This window comes from Lepidochelys kempii, chromosome 9, assembly GCF_965140285.1.
Source record: "Lepidochelys kempii isolate rLepKem1 chromosome 9, rLepKem1.hap1, whole genome shotgun sequence".
Lineage (NCBI taxonomy): Eukaryota > Metazoa > Chordata > Testudines > Cheloniidae > Lepidochelys > Lepidochelys kempii.
This window is the reverse complement of record NC_136388.1, coordinates 65,219,412-65,240,624: the sequence shown is the minus strand read 5'-3', so window position 1 is coordinate 65,240,624 and position 21,213 is coordinate 65,219,412. Positions and strand designations below refer to the sequence as shown.

Sequence of the window (21,213 nt, the reverse complement as noted above, 5' to 3'; positions counted from 1 at the left end):
TCCCAGCTCCACGGCCGCAGAAAGGACCAAGGGGCTGCTTCTGAAGTGCCCTTAATAAACACACATGCAGCAAGGGCTACGGTACCTCACCGCCAGCTCTGATCCAGAACTCCACTGGCTGGCCCTGACTGGTCTAGTTAAGCAGCTCACAGAAGACCCAGGTGTCAGGAGGGAGAGAGTTAGAATGGGATGGGAGGGGCAACATTAGATTTACTGAAAAAGCTGATGTGAGGCACAGCTGGAAAGGTGAAACAAAGGGAGAAAGAGGGGGGGTGATAGGGCAGAACTCTTTGGCTGCCCAGTTTTAGTAAGCGTATAAAATGCTTATCCACTGCCTCTGTAGGTACAGAGTGAAAGCTGTTGTATTATAGCTCACCCTCAGTCACTTTCCCAACCCACAGGGCAATCACTTGCACCCCGTACACCTCAACACCAGCACAGATGCAATAGGCACCACACACATATCCACACTTTGACTGGTGCATTATAGACTCCTGTAGTAAAGCAGGCTTCAGCATGACATATTGGAGTCATTGTAGCACAGAGTTTCTCCTCACTGGCATGTGCAGTCCTGATCATTTGTAACTCCACCTCAGCAGTGGTTTCTCCGACCTCTCTACACACACAGAGAGAGAAGGAAATTTTACTTCGAGACCATGGAAAAGAATTCTCAGGAGAGCCCCGAGGTCTGTCACTTTCTAGATGTAAGTTAATGATTTTCTTTACCGTTGTAGAATTTCCCATGTGATATTTATTACCTAGAGCATAATAGCTGTCTGATATATATGTGTATTCAACACTCTTTGGAATGATAAGCAGACCACTGGATATTGCTGTTTTGTAATTAATTAGGCAAAAGCATCTAAGACAAGAAAGAAGATCTGCAAAAGATACAAGATCTGTGGATTGCTCTTCTGCGTACTGGTGATTTTTCTTATTCTGATATTTTTTGGTGTCAAATATTTCTGGAACTCGTCACCTAAAAAAGTAAGTAAATATTCACTGATCCAGTATTTTAGTGTGTCAATTCTACACAGTGAGATCAAGCAATCTTTCTACAATATTATATCTATCAATACTGCTAACTGCTCACTCTAAAAATCCATACAATATTGTGATAAACATTTCTTACACTACAGAATATTCATGCTGACCTTTTTCTTTTCATTATTCAGATCTAGTCTTTAGTGTTTTTAGTGGAATATTTTCATAATTAATAATTGCACCAGATGGGATCTCAGCTATAAAGAGTTAAAATTACTTTATTTCACCAGCAGCAAATTTTATGACAAGTACAAAACTATTTTCCATTTTGTTTCAATTATCTTACCATAAACTGGTGGAAAAGTCATTATGCCATCACATAAAGAGGAGAGGAAGCTGGAATCCAGAATGATTGATTGTCATGATTTATATTTCTTACTTTAATGTGTTTGCAATGTTAAGGGACGATGAGACAGACTTGCTTTCAGAGGAGTTTCTGCTAACTGGATTGTGTTCATTTATTTTCAGTTCCTCAGCCTGTAGTCCTCTTATCCCCATTGTGCATATCTAGAGTAGCACAAAGTAGATTGAAATAAAACCACATCAAGGGCCAAAGTGTAACTCTGCTGACTCCACTACCTCAATATTTCTTGGTTCCTTGGGGGAATTCCACTTTTATAGGATCATTATCCTTAGACACATATTTCCTGTTTGATGAGATATTCAAATAGCAGCGATTAGAAAGGCATGTATTTTGGAGCCAATCTACATGTGATAGGCTGGCTACCTTCCCCTCCAAACCTGAACCTCCTCCTGCACCATCTTCCTACCCCACCAGTTAGGAGCATAACAACTAACACACCATCACAGGTCTCTGTGGTCCATAGAGTCCATTATCCTGTCTACAACAGTGGCCAATGCCAGGTGCTTTAGATGAAGATCTGCTCCAAGGAGGACCCCAGCTGGTGACCAGTTCATACCCTGAAGCACAAAGACTGCAGATCTTATAATTTTTTAATAATACTTTTATTAGTTTTACAATATGCAAAATACAAAACTTTAGAGGCAGGAATGTTATTATATGTGTGCATTAAACACCTCTTTGAAGGGGAATTGCAACATGTTTGATGGGCATTCAGATTTACAGTAAGGGGAAGTCCTTCTTTTTATTTTAGCCAGTCTATGGCCCCGATTCAGGCCTCTCACATCTTAAGCAAGATTGCTAACCTCTAAGCCAACAAGCTGCTTGTGCTTTATCCTTGCCCCCTTGTGGGGAGGAGTTTCTATATTAGGCATTCTCTCAAAATTGGATAGGTACCATAGCTTGCAAGACTGCTCCCCGGGCTCACTCACGCCGAAAGCCGGACTCATACTTGGAACCACAAGCAGATGGGTGTCATGTGTCCCACTGAGAGGGGTCTGTCTGCCAGGCACAAGTCCTGACCTCAGATGTTGAAAAGACACCACTTATCACAACCCACGTAAACACCTAGCAGGGAATGTAAACCCTGAAGCAAGAACATGGACCTCGGCACCAACAAGCCGCTTTGTGCCTGGTCTTTGCCTTCCCCTGTCCTTTTGCCCCCTCCCACCAGGATTCTGTTTGCAGATAAAGTCCCAGTACAGACAGCCTGGGGTTGGAGCTCGCTGAACCAGCTATCAGGAGCTGCTGTCTTGAGCACAATGTGGGAAACCTGGGTCATGGGCTAGAAGCCCAGCTCTCTCAGACTCACCCTGTGGGCAAGACTCACCTCAGCACAGAGGGCCTGTGCAAGACCTAGGCACTGCTTGAGCCGCCCTTCAGTCCTTGCCCCAGGGCTGAAGGGGGATTGCAGTGGTACCTACACAGGCCTCGCACCCACTGTGCAGGGCTGAATTTCACTCTGCGCAGTAAGGGGTGGTGAGAGGAGGTTCAGTCGGGGGGATGCAAGGGGCTTGATGGGAGGAACTCTTGTGAGCTGGCTCTGGTGCTGCATGTGTGGGCATTTGCAATGCTTGTGTCAGCTCTGGGGCTGCCTGGAAGCCTGGTCTTGCCTCTGTTACTTTACTTGACTACATCTGTTTAAAATAAGCTGCTGTGATTCAGAGCCGACATCTGGTAGAGATATTTTCATTCCAATCATCTGCGGCCATAAGCCCATTGCCAAGCAGTAGGTTTGTAACTGAGTACGGCTGAGAGTCCTGCTATGACAGCATTTGTTTGGGCACAGAGCTCCTGCCTGGGGACATGTGGATCATACCTCGAACGCCATCGAATTCTCTGAGCTTCGGGAAGAGCTAGCCTCGGCTGCTATGCTGACCTCCAGGGAGCTACCTAGCTAGCAGTGGGCAGTGAAAGGGGCCCTGGCCTAGTCAGCCAACAATTGCCGTAGCAAAGAGCACTATGAACTCATTGTGACACAGACTCCAGCAGAGATATAGAGGGGGCAGGTTATACCACCCTTAGTCAGGGGCCACTCCCTGCTGCAAGCTAGGGCTGCCCCGAGGATTGTCCTAATTTGTGCCCATATTTCAGGAGCCTTTGTGGGGCTTTGCAGAGGTGCATAATCACCGGGGTACTAGTCCTCCCCAGCCATGTCCCCTCCCACCACCAAATCTACCTCCTTCCTCTCCTGCCCTACCCACAACTTGCCTCCACCCTGGTCACAGCCACCCCACACACTCGGCGCTGCGGCAAGATGGCAACCCAACTTACACCTGTCCTAGGCCCAGAGGGGCCCAAGGGCAACAGAGAATCAGGCCCTTTGTCTAGCAGACGAAGGAGAGGATGAGGACTTCAAGCACGTCACTCACCAAAGTTCCTGACATAGCAACTGATTTGGAGTGCAAGAAGCTCCAGGTCAAGCCCCAGCAGCAATAGATTAACCTCATCCTGACACTGATTTCCAGTGGCTTAGATGTGACAGTTTGGTGAAGTGCAGAAAGGACTCCGTTAATCTCGTAAAGGCCTGGAGAACAATAGACCTACATGTGGGATAGCTCAGTGGTTTGAGCATTGGCCTGCTAAACCCAGGGTTGTGAGTTCAATCCTTGAGGGGACCATTGAGGGATCTGGGGCAAAAATTGGGGATTGGTCCTGCTTTGAGCAGGGGGTTGGACTAGATGATCTCCTGAGGTCCCTTCCAACCCAGATATTCTATGATTCTATGAGTCGTGGTACTAGAGGCCCCATCCCTGGAGATGCGTGCCCAGTGCAGCTCTCTCTCTACGGGGATGGGTCTGGCTGACACAGGTCCAATAAAAGATATTACCTCACCCACCTGGTCTCTCCACAGATCCAAAAGGCATTGGTCAAGAAAGAGACTCCCCTTTAAACACGCCTAGCTTTACAGTGTGAAGACCATTTTTTCAAAGCACAATGCACTTTTAAACTGTCAAACAGTCCAGGCCCCAAGTGTGATCGTTCTATTCAGATAGGAAGTGTCCCACTTCCTGAAAGTTTATTTTCTTATCATCAAAAAGAAATAAAAGCCACACACACATCTCCAAGCTGCTGCTGGGACCTCACAGAGTCTCTACTGTTCCTCTAGTTACACAAAGCTTGCCAGCCACACAATGGGAGCACAAGCTGTTAACCCTTTCAGGAAAGGTCTTCACCACGCTTAAATGAAAGCTTACGGGGGATGGACTGCACAACATAAACATCACTACTGTATCTCACAGCTACCGCTGCACAGAGAGGCAGGGGTAAAGCAAAAGTAAGGGCGCAATGTTACCCAAATGCATAAAGGGCCAAGCCGCTAGGGATGGAAATATTACTTACAAACATCTAGGAGACTAAATAATAAAAAATAAGGAAATTACAAAGTGCTCAGGAGGAGCCATTTAACATTACAGTGGAGAGTCAAAAAGAAAACATTTCTAGCAGGAAAGACAAAAGACCCCGGTCTTTTAATTATTAAAACAGAAGTGGCCAGCAAAGAAAAGGAATGTTGTGTGTGTGCCCTTTGGGCTTCATTGTAATGTAAAATGAAAGCCAGAAAAGTTTGGGGGGAGTTTCCTACTTGTTTGGGTTATTTTAATGTTAGAAATATCAGCTCTTGATTTTGAGTTTGCTGGAGGACTTGAGACCAGTCCTCAATTGAAGGAGGATGCATTTTTTAATCTTTTGCAAAGAAAGATTTTTTTTCCCAATGATTTGGTAGATGTTGAAGTAACATGTGTGTTAACAAAAGCAAAGCAGATTTAAACAGCCTGACCAAACATCCTTTCTCCTCTCAACCGCTCTGATTCCAGTCGCTAGTGATCTCATGAGACAACTCTTTCTCCAGCAGTCCATCAAGTCTTCCTGGAAAATCAGGGTATGCAAGGGTTGAATTTCTAATGTTAAAAAAAAAAAAAAATCAAGAGTAACAAAACCCATCTGAAAAAAAAAAAAAGCCTTTCTGAGTCTCTTCATGGGACTTTAAGAAGTAAAAAAGTAGCAACAAACCAATTTTCCCCTTTGCAATTTTCCTTTGGAGCCATGCACTCCACCATCATACAGTAACACTGAAATAACCTGAACCTGCCATTTAGTAGCATTACATGGACAAAACAAAGATGACAAGACAACAAACCGAAATGATTAACAGTGCGGAGAGCTGGTTCCGCATACAAATTCTGAGATGACTCTCAAAACTATCAGTATCTCTTGAGCCCAATTAAAAATTTCACAACTCTCCAAAAAATGTGCAGCGAAGCCAAGCCTCCGAATGGGTTACTTGGCCAAACTCACAGGAAAAATCATTCCCCTGAAACGGAAGGGGATTCTAAAGTAAGTCTACAGTATGGTTTCAGATTCTTTCGTGGATGATTTAAAGCACAGCCCGTATTTTGTCTCTCTGAGCAGGCAGCACTTCAACATTTTCTAGCCTTTAACCTAATTTTTCCATACATTAAAATCTAACAGCGGGTATATTTTAAAAAATTCTGAATCTAGCTATCGAGAGATGCTTATGATTGTCAGGGAGGCACCGAATATTCTTAATGCATTTTAATTTTTAAAGTGAGAGGCAGTGTGGTTGGAGCATTGGACTGGGACTGAGGATAGCTGGGTTCTATTCCCTGCTCTGCCACTGGTTGCCTGTGTGACCTTGGGCAGGTCACTTTAACTGCCTTGTGCCTCAGTTTCCCCATATGTAAAATGGCAATAATGATACTGACTACCTTTGTAAAGGGCTTTGACCCTACAGACAAAAAGCACAATATAAGAATTAGGTGTTGTTATTAATAAAAGCCCTTTTCCTGCCTCTCTGCACAGTCAGGCTGCCCGGGCTTAGGATTTGGCTCCATGAGGATTGTTCCTTTGATAGCCCTGGAGACACAAGCTTCTGTTTATCCACAGAATGAGTACAACCCAGTGCAAGCTCCCATCATCCCCACCCAGTCTTTGGCCTCTGCTGAGAATGCCAACAGGATGCCAGATCCTCCCAGCTGTGTGTGGACGTGTTTCTCCTGGGAATTGGATGGGGACCCTCCAATCTTACTTCGTACAGGCCACTGACCAGCCACAGGGTGGTGAAGACTGGCTGCAACTTGTCAGTCTGTGGGGGAGGAGCTGTGCAGCCCCCTACCAGACCCCTGAGCCAGCTTTCGGTCATTCATAAGAAAGGATAGAGAGCTCCAGAAAGGCACCTGTAACAGCAGCCCTGGAGACCCAAGTGCTACTTTTATCCAGACAGGACATTCCGCAGGGGCAGCAGTGAAAGCTCCTCGGATTCTACCCCACACCCCCTGTGCCACTGACCTGCCCTAGAAGGGCTTTCTGCAGGGATAAGAGGAGTGTTTGCCTCCCCAAACCATGCATCCCTCCACCTTGCTGCTGAATTAGAGAACAGATTGCGTCCAGGCACCGGGAGTACTGTCTTTTCCCCTCTTGGCTCTTCAGGGGTTTCTGTGTGCTTTGCTTGAGGACTCTCTTTAGAGAGACACTGTTTTATCCTTGAAGGAGAATCTCGAAGACAACTCACCTGCTTTAACTGCTCCAGGAGGATCATTTGTATGCTTCAAATAGCATCTTCTACTATTCAGCCCTTAAGAGTCACACAACAACAGAGACAAGAGGGCTGCCAAAAGCTGGCAACAGCAGCAAGCAGGTACCTGTGAAGAGTAATACAGATTGTATCAGAGATACACGTCCGATGCGGTGAGCTGTAGCTCACGAAAGCTTATGCTCAAATAAATTTGTTAGTCTCTAAGGTGCCACAAGTCCTCCTTTTCTTTTTATTAACTCTCTGTTCGCCCATTTCAGCACAGGGAGGGTACAAGGCATGTAACATACGGTTATGCTGGAAGGTGTTCATAACTGCCTTCTGTAGACCATCACAGACCTTTCTACACCCTTCTTTCAGGCTAAAAGGAAAGAGCAATTAAGCCCCTTTATATGGAGTGATAACTGGAGACAATAGATACGACTGCCCAAGTGGGCTGTGGGGTTTCCACAGGACTAACTGCAAACCCAAAGGCTAGGGGGTTGCTTTTGTGTGAGAGGCAAGAAGCCAGCAGACACAGCCAGAGATGCAGTGGTGAGCATGGCTCAGAAAGAGAGCAGAGACGGAGCTCCTTGGGGCACAGGACAGGCTTGGAAATTGTGAGAAAGGCAACTGCCTGCTGCAGTTTGCTCCTGATATGTTCAGGGCCACAGGACTGAGAGCATGTGCTCTGTAAATAAATAGGATTGCACCACAGAACATACCAGACGCATATGATCCATTTCTCCTTCTGGCGGAAACAAACCCACAAGGCCCCAGTATTGGCTAACTGCTTGACCAAAGGGACAACAGTACAGTGCCCATTCCTCCAAACCTCATGCATGTCATTGGCCCTACTTATTAAGATTCTTGTACCCCATTATCTAGTGCACACCCTTAGCTATGGGATCACCACCATGACATCTCCGCCTAAGATTCCATTCCCACAGTGCCAGTGTTTCATCGTCTTCCTTACGGCTGGACAGAGGACAGACAGACACAACAGGAGCTGGCAAGGATTCTGCAGGCTTGGATGGAGCTTACACACCATTTAAAAAGGAACAAGATGAAAAGGACACCCCCACCCCCATAAAGGCCAAGCACACACAGAGCAGGGTTTCCCTCAGCTAAAGTAATGGGGTAAGGTGGGACTGGCTATAGACGAGTCCAAGGCAAAGGGCTAAGGTATAGCCAGCTTCAGGCACCTTCTGAGGAGAAGGAAGGAGTCTCAGCTCTGGCCTTCTTCCTAGAGATCTTTCTACTCTGACCCCTTCCCCCAGACTCACCCCCACTCCAGTCTGTCCTTCCTATATAGCACTGCACCTCCCTCGTTTTCAGGGGTAGCTGAACCTCCATCCCAGCATGCTGTGGGTAAGGGAGGGAGGTAAGTGGAGAGAGAGGATGAAATGATCTGGCCCAGCCCTGCTGTTCTGCAAATCCCTACACTCAGGACAGGCAGCTGTGGTTAGGGTGACCAGATAGCAAGTGTGAAAAATCGGGACAGGGGGCGGGCGGTAATAGGTGCCTATATAAGAAAAAGCCCCCAAAATTGGGACTGTCCCTACAAAATTGGGACATCTGGTCACCTTAGCTGTGGTCCCACCACCAGCCAGAGTGAAAGGGTCCCTGCCTACCTCCATGGCCGGTCACAAGGCATTTGCTGCTATTTAACAGTCTGCTGTCTGCAGTGGAAGGGCTCAGCTTTAACAGTTGGTCGGGAGGGAAGAGGCTACTGAACTCCTGCTTCTGGGCCCACACCACAGGGAACCTTCCTAGCACAGAGCTGAGCCCAAGGGTTGGGGAGGAGCATCTCCTGTTGCTTGGCATTGGCAGTGCCCCCTCTGACTGATACAGCATTGGTGTCAATGGGCCCTGGAGGAAGCTGTCGCAAGTCTTACTCAATCTGCATGATGCAGGACTTGAGGCACAGGTGAGCCACTGGTTCTCTCTGTGTGCAACCTCAGTTGTGCTGGGGGGATGGAGTCCCCTTGGGAGCACAGGACCTGGACTGGCCAGTTTGCTAAATCATCCCTTAATCCACCACTGCCTTGAGAGTGAGAGGACTGAAGTGTGTGGGAAGATGAGGTTTTATCCCTGCTCCTAAACCCTGTCTACATTAGCACACCCATTGTCAGCCAGGAGTAGGCTATCTTGGCATAGAGTTGAGAACGGGTTAGACTTGTCTACACTAGCACCTGAACAGTCAACATCAGGTAAAGGATGTTAGGCTTGTCTACATTCAAATTGCAAGTGCTACACCACTGTAGCGCTTCAGTGTAGACACGACCTACCCCCACGTGAGGGGTTCACCTATTGGCGTAGGTAATCCACCTCCACGAGAGGCACTAGCGAGGTCAACAGAAGAATCCGTCCATCCACCTAGCACTGTCTACACTGAGGGTTAGGTCAGCTTACCTATGCTGCTCAGGGGTCTGGATTTTTCACACCCCTGAACGATATAGTTAAGCCAACTTTATTTTCTGGTGTAGACCAGGCCTGTGCTAGTGGAAACAGAGTTCTAGAAGGTGTAGGGAGTCCCCTAGTGGGGACTGGAGTGAATAATGAATCTAGCATTACACCAGGAGCCAGTGGGGACACCCTGGAATTACTTTATAGACAAAAAATCTGCCTGTCACACAACATCATTATATAAAATGCATGTGCAGCAACAGCAAACAGAACCAATATCAACAAGTCCTTCCTCACCCACGCAGCCCATTAACCTTCATCATTCCCCTCCCATTAATCTACTTACCTGACTTACCCATCTTCTCAGAGGCCCAGGAGAATAACTAGGCCTTGCCAGGTGCCTGCAGGTCACCTGATTCCAGCTGTGTTGGAAAAAGGTACATTCTAGAGCCAGATGCCTCTGACTGAAAGTGCGTGACAGAATGAAAAGGCTATTTCGTGAGCTCCTGTTTCACCCCTCTCATTATACAAGAACAGGGTAACATTCAATCAAATTAAAAGGCTGCAGATTTAAAACTACTACACTAAATTTCTCTCTCAAACAGCGCAGAGTTGACCTGTGAAACTCACTGCCACAAGATCCTACTGAAGCCAAGAGCTTAGCAGGTTAAAAATACAATCATACACTGATACAAAGAATGAAAACATCCACTCTTACATGAGATAAAATTTACAAAGTAAGAGATATAAACCCATCAGACACGAGCCAACTGCTAACTAAGGGAGTTAGTGAGAAACTTTCCCTCTGGATAAGTTATTCTAAATTGTCCATTTGCACCTTTCTCCAAAGCAGCAGGTTCTGGCCTATTTTGATTTAAAGGACACTAGACTAGTCAGTTCTGGCAATTCCTAGTAACTTTGGAGAGCTTGAAATCCAGATCTGGATTCAGTTTTTGCAAGTAAGCTTTATCTGTGTATTGGGCCAAACCAAACCCCCAAAATCTGGGTCAACACTTTGTGGGATAATTACTTTTGAAGTACACCCATTACTAATACATGAATGGCCTGAGGGTCTGATCCTGACTTCCTGGCTTGTGTTAAAGGCCATCTATCTATCTTCGTTTTTTCTGTAACATCTGTCGCCACTGTATGCAAGCATGAAGGTTTAAGGTATTTTGCTGGGAGTGGAGTGTAGGATTGAGCCCAAGGTGAGCAGAGCAGCTGTAAAAGCAACCAGCAGATACTTGAAAACAGAGATAACCCCTGCTCCAAAGCTCTGGCCCTTTGGCATTGGTGCTTACGAACTTTTATAACCATCTGCAGAAACTATGGTACAAAACCAGTGTAACACAACAGAGGGGTTTTTTTAATTGCTAAATCAACAAAAAATAAAACATTGGGATGGACCTGACTGCCTCTGCATATATTTCTTGTCCTCCCAGATATATGATCTGGAGCACACATTCTTTAGCCATGGGGAGAAAAAGAAGATTCTGATGGAGATAGATCCTCTAACCAGAACAGAGACATTCAGATCTGGAAATGGCAGTGAGGAAATTTTAGAAATACATGACTTTAAAAACGTAAGTATGCCCATTTTTCTAAACCTTCTACAACGAGGCAACCAGATGGTCCAGACACAGTGGCGGTTTTATCTGTAAGCCCTCAGGGAGTGATTTAAGGGCATTATTACCATCAGATGAGTTTTCAGGGGCCTGCGGTTTCAGTCCAGTTTCTTGTAGGAAAGTGTCAATATCATAACTGGCACCACTGTTCATAGTCAGAGCAAAGACACCCAGTGTGGAGGGGGGAAACTTACTGCTATCTATGCTGAAGCCACTTCACACTGGGTATTTTCTTCTCTAATCAGTTCTCTTATGTTAAGCAAGGATAAGACTGGACAAATAGTTGGATAGGACACCTCCACAAATAAGAGTTGGGAGCTAGAGAATTTTTGCTGAGGATCTCCAAGTATTTTGCAATAACTGAATAATAACCCCCAGAGGTAAATACAATTACCCCCATTAGACAAATAGGAAAACTGAGGCATAGACAGGTTAAGTGACTTGTCCAACACTGCCCCGCATATCAGTGGCAAAGCCAGAAATAGAATCCAGGTCTTCTGATTCCCACTTCTGCCTGTACTTTAACCACTAGACCATGCTCTCCCATATATTAACTATCACACCCTATCCAAATTCTTAGTCCTATTGTTCCACCTTTTTGAATTCCCTCTGCAGTTCCATTGCAGAGTTAGTGTTCACTTACCCTATGCAAGCTTGACTTCACTGTAGCTAATAATGTGCTTAAAATTAAGCACGTGATTAAGATCTTTGTTGGATTAGGACTCAGGGAGATCAAGTCCTAAAAGCTTTTGTGTAATGCTGCTCAAGTTAGCCCCATTTCATTGGCTGAGTGAGTGATGCCGCTCCACAGCGTACTTTGGAGATCCTTCATAAGGAAAGATGCTATTCTCCCATTGACTCTCAGGGGCATTTAATACTGGTGCGTCTTCACCATGGGGATGGTGATGTTCCATGAAAACAAGATCTAGTCATTGGATGTATCCTTGCAGATGAATGTGACTGTAGTAAATCTACAAAAAAATGGCATGTTTGTCTGTCAGGAGAGCATTAAAACCTCATGACAAGATAAGATCAATATGAAACCTAATTATAATTCCTAGGGAAATACTCCGTTCAGTGACATGTCCTGAAATCTTCATCTAATCATCTAGCAAGAGTTAAAGGCTGAAGATTCATATATTCAGAATGGCCAGATTATACTTTATTCATTTATTTGTGATGACTAAAGCATGTGATAGTTACAAAGAAATGGGTATCAGGACCGCGTTTTATTAATCCCTTCCTTCAGCTATTTGTAAATAGCACCATTCTCCAAACCCTTTAGGAGATCTTTTTAGTACATCTTAGCACCATTGCTGAAGAGAGTTTACACAAAAACTAACAAAAAACATAACTAAACTGTGATCCAGTGAGATTCTCCTTGTGCTGCTATTTAAACTTTCACATATCACTTGCCTGGCTGTTGTTGCTTTTAGGGAATAACCGGCATCTTTTTTGGAGGACTTCAAAAATGCTTCATCAAAACTCAGATTAAAGTAATACCTGAAACTATGGAGGCTGAGATACAGGAACCTGAGGTATGTAAATAAAAAATAAAATAAAATAAAAATCTGCATAAACCACCCCATGTGAAGCTGACTTTGCTAGTTTCATCTAGGAATCAGAGCATGTTCTCATTGGAATTCCATCTGCTCCGTCGTTTACTGGCAGTTTGCTATTATGGAAGAATGAGCGTTGCGATGGTTTCATAAAATTATCCTGTTTCAGAGGATTGTTGGTAAAAACGACAATTCAAAGAGACAGGATCAGACAGAAGACAGACAAAATCCAATCAGTACAATACCAAGAATCAAGAACAATAATCCTGTTGTAGTTAAAAGGCCACACGGCAGCTCAGGATTAGCAGACGCTAGCAGTCAGTCTAATGAGTTCTCCCAGAAAGATCTGCCTAGTGCTCTGTGAGAGAATTATGCAAAGGTCATTAAATAACAAGAGCAGCCACATTTAGGCAACAGTGAATCAGTAAGGCCCTGATTCAGGAAAGTACTTACGGATGTACTTAAATCCCATTGTAGCCAACCAAATTTAATCATGTGCTTAAAATTACACATGTGCAGAAGGGCTTTCCTGAATCAGGGCCTAAATTCTGGGTGGCATTCTCCCTTTGAGTTTTCAATCACAGATTCTTTGGATATTTCGTGAGAATCTAGTAGAGCTTTTGGGTCATCAAATAACTATGATTTTTTAATCTTTACCGAAACAGTATTTCCCAGGATAGAGAAGAGAAAGGGAAAACCCAGTGTGATAAACTAAAATTTAAGATCTAGTAATTTCTTTCTGTGCATGGCTGCATAGCTAAGAAAAACACACACTTGGATACTCTGATCAGCAATCATTTCTCTCCTCCACCCAATATCCCAATAATAAATAGATGGTGGTTAAAGCAGATCAAAATCTGAAGGGGAGCGTAGCCCCTTTGAGGGCTGTTGTGATGGGTTTTTGTGTAGTTTAGCAATGGTAAATAATAAATAGCATGCCAGCATTCTGTATATATGTGGGCATTTAGTAAATAGCTTGGTGCAATCCAATGCAATACTCTGTTCTATAGCCTCGTTCATAAAATCTGCATGCCAAAATACAGTACAGAATAATGTAATAGGAGACACATCTGGTATAAATGACAGAAAACAGTTGTGCAAAGGCATCTTGTGAGGAATAAATGAAAGTGCTTGACCACAAAATCAGTAACAGAAGGAGAGAGAATTTAAGAGGAATGAACAAGGGAGAAAGGAGATGTTTTAATCTGAGATTTGAAAGGAGTTGGAGAATTGATGAATCAGGGAATACAGAAGGCTGTTCCAAATGGCATTAGTTGCAGTGGAGAAGGCTCTTGAAGCAAGACTGGGTACGTCTACACTGCAATCAGAGGTGTGATGTGACTGCAGCACACGTAGACATACCCAAGTCAGCTTTGATCTACCAAGTTCTAATAACAACAACAGTGGATCTGCAGCAACACAAGCGGCAGCATGGGTTGTACGAGCCCATCTGGGACCCTGGGCACGGAGTGGCTAACCCATACTGCTAGTGTTATTGGAGCAAGCTACCTCCAGGCTAGCTCGGGTATGTCTACATGTGCTGCAGTCTCACCTCTGACTGCAGCGTAGACATACCCACTAAGTGACTGGAGAGAAAGGAGAACTAGTGTTAGGCTTAGTTCTGTTGGCTAGGAGCGTGAAAAAAACCACATCCCCTAGCCGACAGAGCTATGCTGGCAAAGCATTCGTGGCATAGGCAAGCCCTCAGATAAGCAAAGGAACTGCAGGAGGCATAGAAAGAGACAACGTCCCTGATTATTCTGCTGTCACGTCCACAGGTGTAAACCAAGAGTAACTCCATTAAAATCAATGGGGCTTACTCCATGGGGCCATGTCTACAGTACACATGCTACAGCTACGCAGCTGTAGTTAGACGCTTCCTGCATTGACGGAAGGGGGTTTTCTGGCGATGTAGGTAATCCACCACCCCAAGCGGCAATAGGTAGGTTGATGGAAGAATTCTTCCAGCATCTACGCTGGGGGTTAGGTCAGTTTAACTATGGCACTCAGGGGTGTGAATTTTTCACACTCCTGAGCAACTCAGCTCATTTGATCATAATTTTAAGTGTACACCAGGGCTAGAGGTCAGAACTGGGGCCCTAAACCTGTAAGGCAAAATCCATAGAGCTTTAAAAACAGGGAGTGTATGTTTTGCACTGTTTTAACAAGTCATGTCTTTAGCAAAGGAATCTGAGGAGGGGTAGAAGCCGTGGAAGGTGGTAGGGTCTATGCCAGCACACCAAGGTGACACCTCATTCTTCTTTCAGGGAGATGAAGTGATGACAACCTACTTTGAGCAATCCATGGTCTGGATTCCAGAGGAAAAACCTATTGATAACAAAGAATTCCTCAAGAGCTCCAAAATTTTTGACATCTGCAAAAATGTGACCATACACTGGATCCACCCAACTCTGATCACAGGTAAAATTGCCTTTTCCCTCACTCCTGCAGACTCCCATAAGAGATGTCATATGTTAACCAACCCGCATCTCCAGGAACAGCTTTGCAGTCAAATGAACAGTTCCCATCTTTCTCTCTGAAATCTTGTATGCTGCGAGCTGGCCCAGAACAGGTTTCCAAAGTGGAGTTATAAATCAGAGAAATGAATGTGGACAGATCCTTTACTACTACCACCATGAGAAAACAACCCATGTAATATAACTAGCTAGGCTTTTTCCCTGCAAAAAGTCAATCTGTCCTTCATTATCAGCCCTCAATCAGCCTACCCTCTGTCACAGGAATAAAGAGAAACATTTCTTTGGCACCTGAAAGGAAGTCAACAGTGTCTAGAACAGATGAATGGAAACAAAGACAACTAAATTCTGTCACTGATTCACTGCGTGACCTCAGGCAAGTTACTTAGCCACTTGGTGTCTCTTTCCCCATCCGTAAAGTGGTGATAATAACAACACTTACCTTTCTAAAGCAGTGTTGAGAGCCTGTGATGAGAGGTACTAGAGTAACGGCAAATACTGTTCTATTATTGAAAAGAGAACTGTGACTGTTGTGTTCGGAGTAATAACTGTCAAGAGTGTGGAGGTCAGTTAGAAAAACAACTGCTCTGTTGTGAAGCTCAGTTAAAGTGGAGGATCAGATAGTTGGAGTCTCCTGCTTTCACCAGAACTCCACCCTCAGGCAGGGGTGGTGGAACCAAAGTGCGCTTGGGGGGACAAGGCCCCCACAATGGAAACTTCGAGGGGATGATTTACGTTTCCGCCTCTGCCACAAGCAAGTTGTTTGATGTGCTCAGGCGAGGCTGGGCTCCGCGGCTGCTGGGGAAGGAGGCGAGAGCATGACCCTTGGGGCTGGAGAGGCTGCCATGGCATTGGGGAGCAGGTAGGAAGCAGGGTGATCAGGCCAAGTTTCAGTAATTCCCCCTATGCAGACCCCGCATCCCGCTCCCCTCCTATCCCTGACACCCCAACTGTCCCTCCCCCCATGCAAACCACCCACCCCAATCCCATCCTACCCAACACCCTGACTGCCCCTCCCCCTACGCAGAGCACCCACCCTGCTCCCCTCCTATCCCTGACACTGGACTGCCCCTCCCCCCATGCAGACTCCCTCTCCCACTCCCCTCCTACCCAACACCCTGACTGCCCCTCCTCCATGCAAACCATCCACTGTGCTCCACTCCTATCCCTGACACCCCGACTGCCTCTCCCCCACCCTGCTCCCCTCCTATCCCGATACCCCCACTGTCCTTCCTCTGCCCTGCTGCCCCCACCTCCCTCTGCTCCCAATGCAGAACGCCCACCCCGATGTCCTCCTGCTGCCCCTGACTCTCCTCTTCCCCAGCCCCAGTCAAAGCAGCTTCCACTACCTCTGCCCACGTGCCAGCTGCCTGCAGCATGTAGAGTGCTACGATAAAAGCATTGACCAAATTCTGACTGGCTGAACATTCTGCAAGGGGGCACCCTGCACGATTAAGCCTTTTGTGGGTCTCACCCACAAGACAGGCTGGTGCCATTGTGGGACTGTGAAGGAACAATGTCAAATCAGAGAGATCTGCATTTGTGCCCAACAGAACCCATCCATGGGCAGGATCTCCTGTGACTTGCTTTGAAAATATATCAGTTTGTAAGGGCTGGCAGACCAGACGCTCTGTGCCATGGGCCAGTGTCTGATTCCATTAAGGCCCATGACTGTATAACGCTCTTCTCTCCATGCACATACCTGCAGCATCCTCCAGAATAACTGTAAGCTAGTGGGATGGCTCAGCAGACAACACCCAGGTGCAGTCAGCACGTTCTGTGACCCCAGGTGTGGAGCCTTCTCTTCCTTAGCATTCGCCTCTCTCTCTTTCCTAAAAGAACGAGGAGTCCTTGTGGCACCTTAGAGACTAACACATTTATTTGAGCATAAGCTTTCGTGGCCTAAAACCTACTTCATCAGATGCATGCCGTGGAAAATACAGAAGGAAGATATATACACACACACAGAGAACATGAAAAAATGGGTGTTGCCATACACACTATAACGAGAGTCAATTTACAGCCCTTCTTCCAAACACTGGTGCAAAGGAAGGGGGAAGGTGAGCTGAAATGAACCCCTTTTCGCTGGAGACAAAGTTCTCCCCCTGCTCCTTCTCACAGCAACACTGCAGGCATTTTTTTTGCTAGCTTTCCAGTTTGTATAACGTGGAGCTGTCCGTGTGTTGTGCACAGAGAGGCGGATGTACATAAGGAAGTAATTCTTCACCCAATGCACAGTCAACGTGTGGAACTCATTGCCAGGGGATGTTGTGAAGGTCAAAAGTATAACTGGGTTAAAAAAAAGAATTAGATATATTCATAGAAGATAGGTCCATCAACGGCTATTAGCCAAGATGGTCAGGAACACAACTCCATGCCCTGGGTGTCTCTAGGCCTCCGACTACCAGATGCTGGGACTGGACAACAGTGGATGGATCACTCGATAAGTTGCCCTGTTCTGTCCACTCCTTCTGAAGCATCAGGCACCAGTCAGAAGACAGGACACTGGGCTCAATGGACCATTGCTCTGACCCAATGTTCTTACAATGTTGGGCGTGGTTTAATGCTGTTTTGGGTTTAGTGGGGCCTTGTGCCATATTATGCTAGAGGTGAGCACGCCACCTGCAACTTTTGTCCCTGCAATCTCTCCAGGATAGTTGTTTATAATGATTGTTTCCACTGTTCCTCTTAGCTCCTGAGCTGCATGACTTTGAAGATGGAGGGGAAGATGATGTCCCGTTCCTTGTGACCAAACAAGACGGGGCTGAAAGACAGAATGAGCACTATGTAGATAAGGATGCAAGGCCAGGAACCAAACGCCGGGCCCGGCAGCTAACTGAAGAGGATCTTCCCGTAAATGACTATGTGAGTCCTTGGGAATAATTATTGGGCAACTGTCAATATTTCACTCTCAGGCTGAACTTCAACAGTAGGAACACTCTCAAGCTACATCATCTGGCCTACGTGATCACCTTTTTCTGACCTCTGTCTGCCCCTGACATGTGACTCTTAACACCTTAGAGGGTATTAAAGCACTGCATTAAAACAAGAATCCCAATAAATGATGATGACATTAGAATGGCGTGAAATGGTCATGCCAATTAGGGGGTTTGTTTGAGCTAATGCCCATAGTGTCCCCAAAACATGGTTAACTCATAGCACAGCATAACAGCTGCAATCCTTCTTCATAATAGGAGAGGCCACAGTTCTTTGGTTGTAATGTCACATTTGACCTGCCTATGGAGAACTAGGGCAGATTCATAGATAGTAAGGTCAAAAGGGACCATTATGATCATCTAGTCCGACCTTAATGGTCCCTTCTGACCTTAGTATCTATGATAGCATGGTCTAGTGGGCAGGGCACCGGCCTGGGACTCAGAAGACCTGGCTCAACCACAGACTCGCTGTGTGACCTTCGGGGAGTTCAGTAACCAACTTGTGCCTCAGTTTCCTGGCTCTACAATGAGGATATGCTTCCTTACCTCCCAGGGATGCCGTGAGGCTAAAACCCATTCGTGACTTCAGAGTGCTCAGATATTAGTGATGAGGGCTGAGGAAGTACCAAACTCAACAGAAAATGGTGCACTACAAACGGCAATTTCAACCAATGCAAAGACTTGGTGAGCCACTCAAATTCCAGAATAGTCACCTCCATATGTTCACATTGACTCTGTTAATTGTGTGATGTGCTCATGCCCTCCTTTATGGAGCCATGTTATGACTATCCCCCCAGCAGCAGCATTACCACCTGCTCCTCTTCCCAAGAATTACCCAGTTCTGGTGAATAACTCAGGTAACCACTGGGTGACTTTACTAGATTCTCACTGGATCTTGTGTGGACAACAAAACCAATATAGCAATGTATAGTATCAAAGTGCTGTTTAATTAATTAATTAATCCTCACTGCATCCCCATAAGTGAGGGAAATATTATTAGTCACATTTTGCAGCTGGGGAAACTGAGGCACAGAACAGTTAAATGATTTGCCCAGCGAGTCGTAGACAGGATTGCACCTGAGAAATCCCTGGCTCTCAGTCTTGTGCTCAGACTTTGAAGCAGCAGCATTTCTAAGACAAGCTGACCGTCTTGCTTTGGGTCCTGTTCCTTCTAGGGCCAAAGAGAACCAGATGAAATAAGAACCGATTCAAACCTCTATCCAAACCTGGAACCATGCCCAAAATGAACCTTCAGAAAACCCGGATTGTCATGGTCACACCTGCCTGGAGAACCGGGGAAAAGCTGTTCCTGCTGTGCTCCAGGCACTGGAATCCATGAGTGCTTTAGTCCAGAGGGGTTCGGTTAGCTCAGATCTAGCATCCGAACTTTGGGGTGCTGCCCCGAACCTCTGACCCAACACTCGTTCCATTGCCAGCCAGCAGACTGCTCAGAAATGCTGTCAGATTTCAGGGGTCTCCCAATATTCAAAGCCCCTCTCCTGAATTTAAGCACTACTGAACGGGCCCTCTTCCCCTTGTCACTCACATACTATGACCATCCCAACCCACACTCTGCCCCCTTCCCCAGTCCCTCATGGCTCTGCCTCTCTTCCCATTCCCAAGCTCCCAGTGGTTCTGCTCCTCTCCTCACAGGGACTTAGTGGCTTTCCCCAGCCTGCTGCTTCTCTGCTCTCCCTCCTGGTACCCTCTGCTGCTTCCCCACAGCAGGCCCATTGGAAAGAAGGGGCAGAAGCACTTCTTGGAGCATGGCCCCCTCTTGGAGGATAGGGAGCATGAAGCTGGCAACAAGAGGACTGGAAAGGAAAGGGATGGGAGGAGGCTGGGATGAACCACCAGCCAACAAGCAGAAAGTGAGCTCCAGGGTTCAGATTAGTCAGATGCCATCACGAGTGTCCAGGGGCTGAGCTCTGAGCTGGGAGAGATCTGGCTTGGCCTCCCAGCCCTGCTGCTCCTGGGGCCTGGCTGTGCTCCACTGGACTGGGGTATAGGTGCTGGGTTCATCTGACGGCAGCATTTATGGCAGCATAAGCATCCCCCAAGCGTTTGTGGGGGCTAGTACCCCGGCGGCGCAGCAGCAGCTCCCCATAACTGCCCCCAGGTTTGTGCTCTGCCCCCGACACTTTCTCCCTCCCACCCTCTCCTGGTTGTTTTCTCTTCCAGACGGAGAACGGACTTGAGTTCCACCCCTTGTGGGATGAACGAGGCTACTGCTGTGCTCAGTGTCGCCGCGCCAACCGATACTGCCAGCGGGTGTGCGAGCCTCTGCTGGGCTATTACCCATATCCCTACTGCTACCAGGGAGGAAGGGTTATCTGCAGAATCATCATGCCGTGCAACTGGTGGGTGGCACGCATGTTAGGGAGAGTGTAGGGCCACACAACTGCTGAAGCAATGGAACTATAACCAATGTATGCCCTGGCTGTATAGAGGGGACCCTATTGTATGCTGCTGCTCAGCTAGCCTCCCTGTATTACAAGCCTGTAAAAAGCAGGCTGTTAACTCCTTGATTCCTGCTGCGTGCTCCAGCCACTCCTGGCTGAGCGCCCCGCCTGTCCTGCTGTTCTATTCCGTTCGATACCGCGCCAGTCCCTGCAGCATCTGAGCTCCTGCTGAGCACAGCCGGTGCGACCTAAGGTTCCCTTGCTTGCGGCGAAGTGTTCATGGACAGCATGCAAAGGATGAACGGACAGGATTGTATCTGTGTTTAGTCCTAAGAAAGGAGCCAAACAATAAACGTTTTCTATGAGCAATTGCAAAGGAAAGTCATTTAGACTCAGTCTGTGCTGCTTAGTGGGTCTGACAAGGGAGCTCACTGTGCAGCTCCAGAGCCAGCTAACACGTGGAGCTCAGGTGGCAGGTCCCTCGCTGGGCTCAGCTAGCTACGGTCATACAAAGGCGAGTGAGGGTTACAGCACAGTATCCATATCACTGTTTGTGCGAGATCGCATACAGATTGACGACACCGAGCTGGCCATTCCCTCAGCACCTCTCTAGAGACAGAAACCCTCCCAGGACTCCCTAGGCACTTAGTTCATCAGAAATCCAGGTGCTGGGGGGGTCGCATGCTGGCACTCTTCCCTCCAAGTCAGCATCTCAGCGCGATGCTAGGGGCTGTGGTAGATGCCTTCATCTGGCTGAGATACTGGAACAGGTATCCCATTTGTAGTCATTAAAATAGCCCATGACACTTCTCACAAGTCCTGGCCAGTTTCCTGCTTATGCAATTGCATTCTGCCTTCTCACATTCCCCCTGC

General features: G+C 46.6%; 1 protein-coding gene across 1 annotated transcript; it reads left to right on the top strand.

Moving 5' to 3' along the window:
• Positions 1-523: 523 nt before the first annotated feature.
• TNMD (tenomodulin) lies at positions 524-20,716 on the top strand. Its single transcript, XM_073360843.1, has 7 exons — positions 524-704; positions 853-987; positions 10,787-10,927; positions 12,406-12,507; positions 14,796-14,949; positions 17,695-17,867; positions 20,120-20,716. Exons 1-7 carry the CDS (start codon positions 657-659, stop codon positions 20,327-20,329), a joined length of 963 nt encoding a protein of 320 aa, XP_073216944.1. The 5' UTR covers positions 524-656; the 3' UTR covers positions 20,330-20,716.
• The last annotated feature ends 497 nt before the right edge of the window (positions 20,717-21,213 follow it).

Coding starts and splice junctions, on each gene's coding strand:
- TNMD (XM_073360843.1), top strand. CDS start 657: ATGGAAAAGAATTCTCAGGAGAGCCCCGAGGTCTGTCACTTTCTAGAT. Junction 705..852: donor AGGTCTGTCACTTTCTAGAT/GTAAGTTAATGA, acceptor GTAATTAATTAG/GCAAAAGCATCTAAGACAAG. Junction 988..10,786: donor GGAACTCGTCACCTAAAAAA/GTAAGTAAATAT, acceptor TTGTCCTCCCAG/ATATATGATCTGGAGCACAC.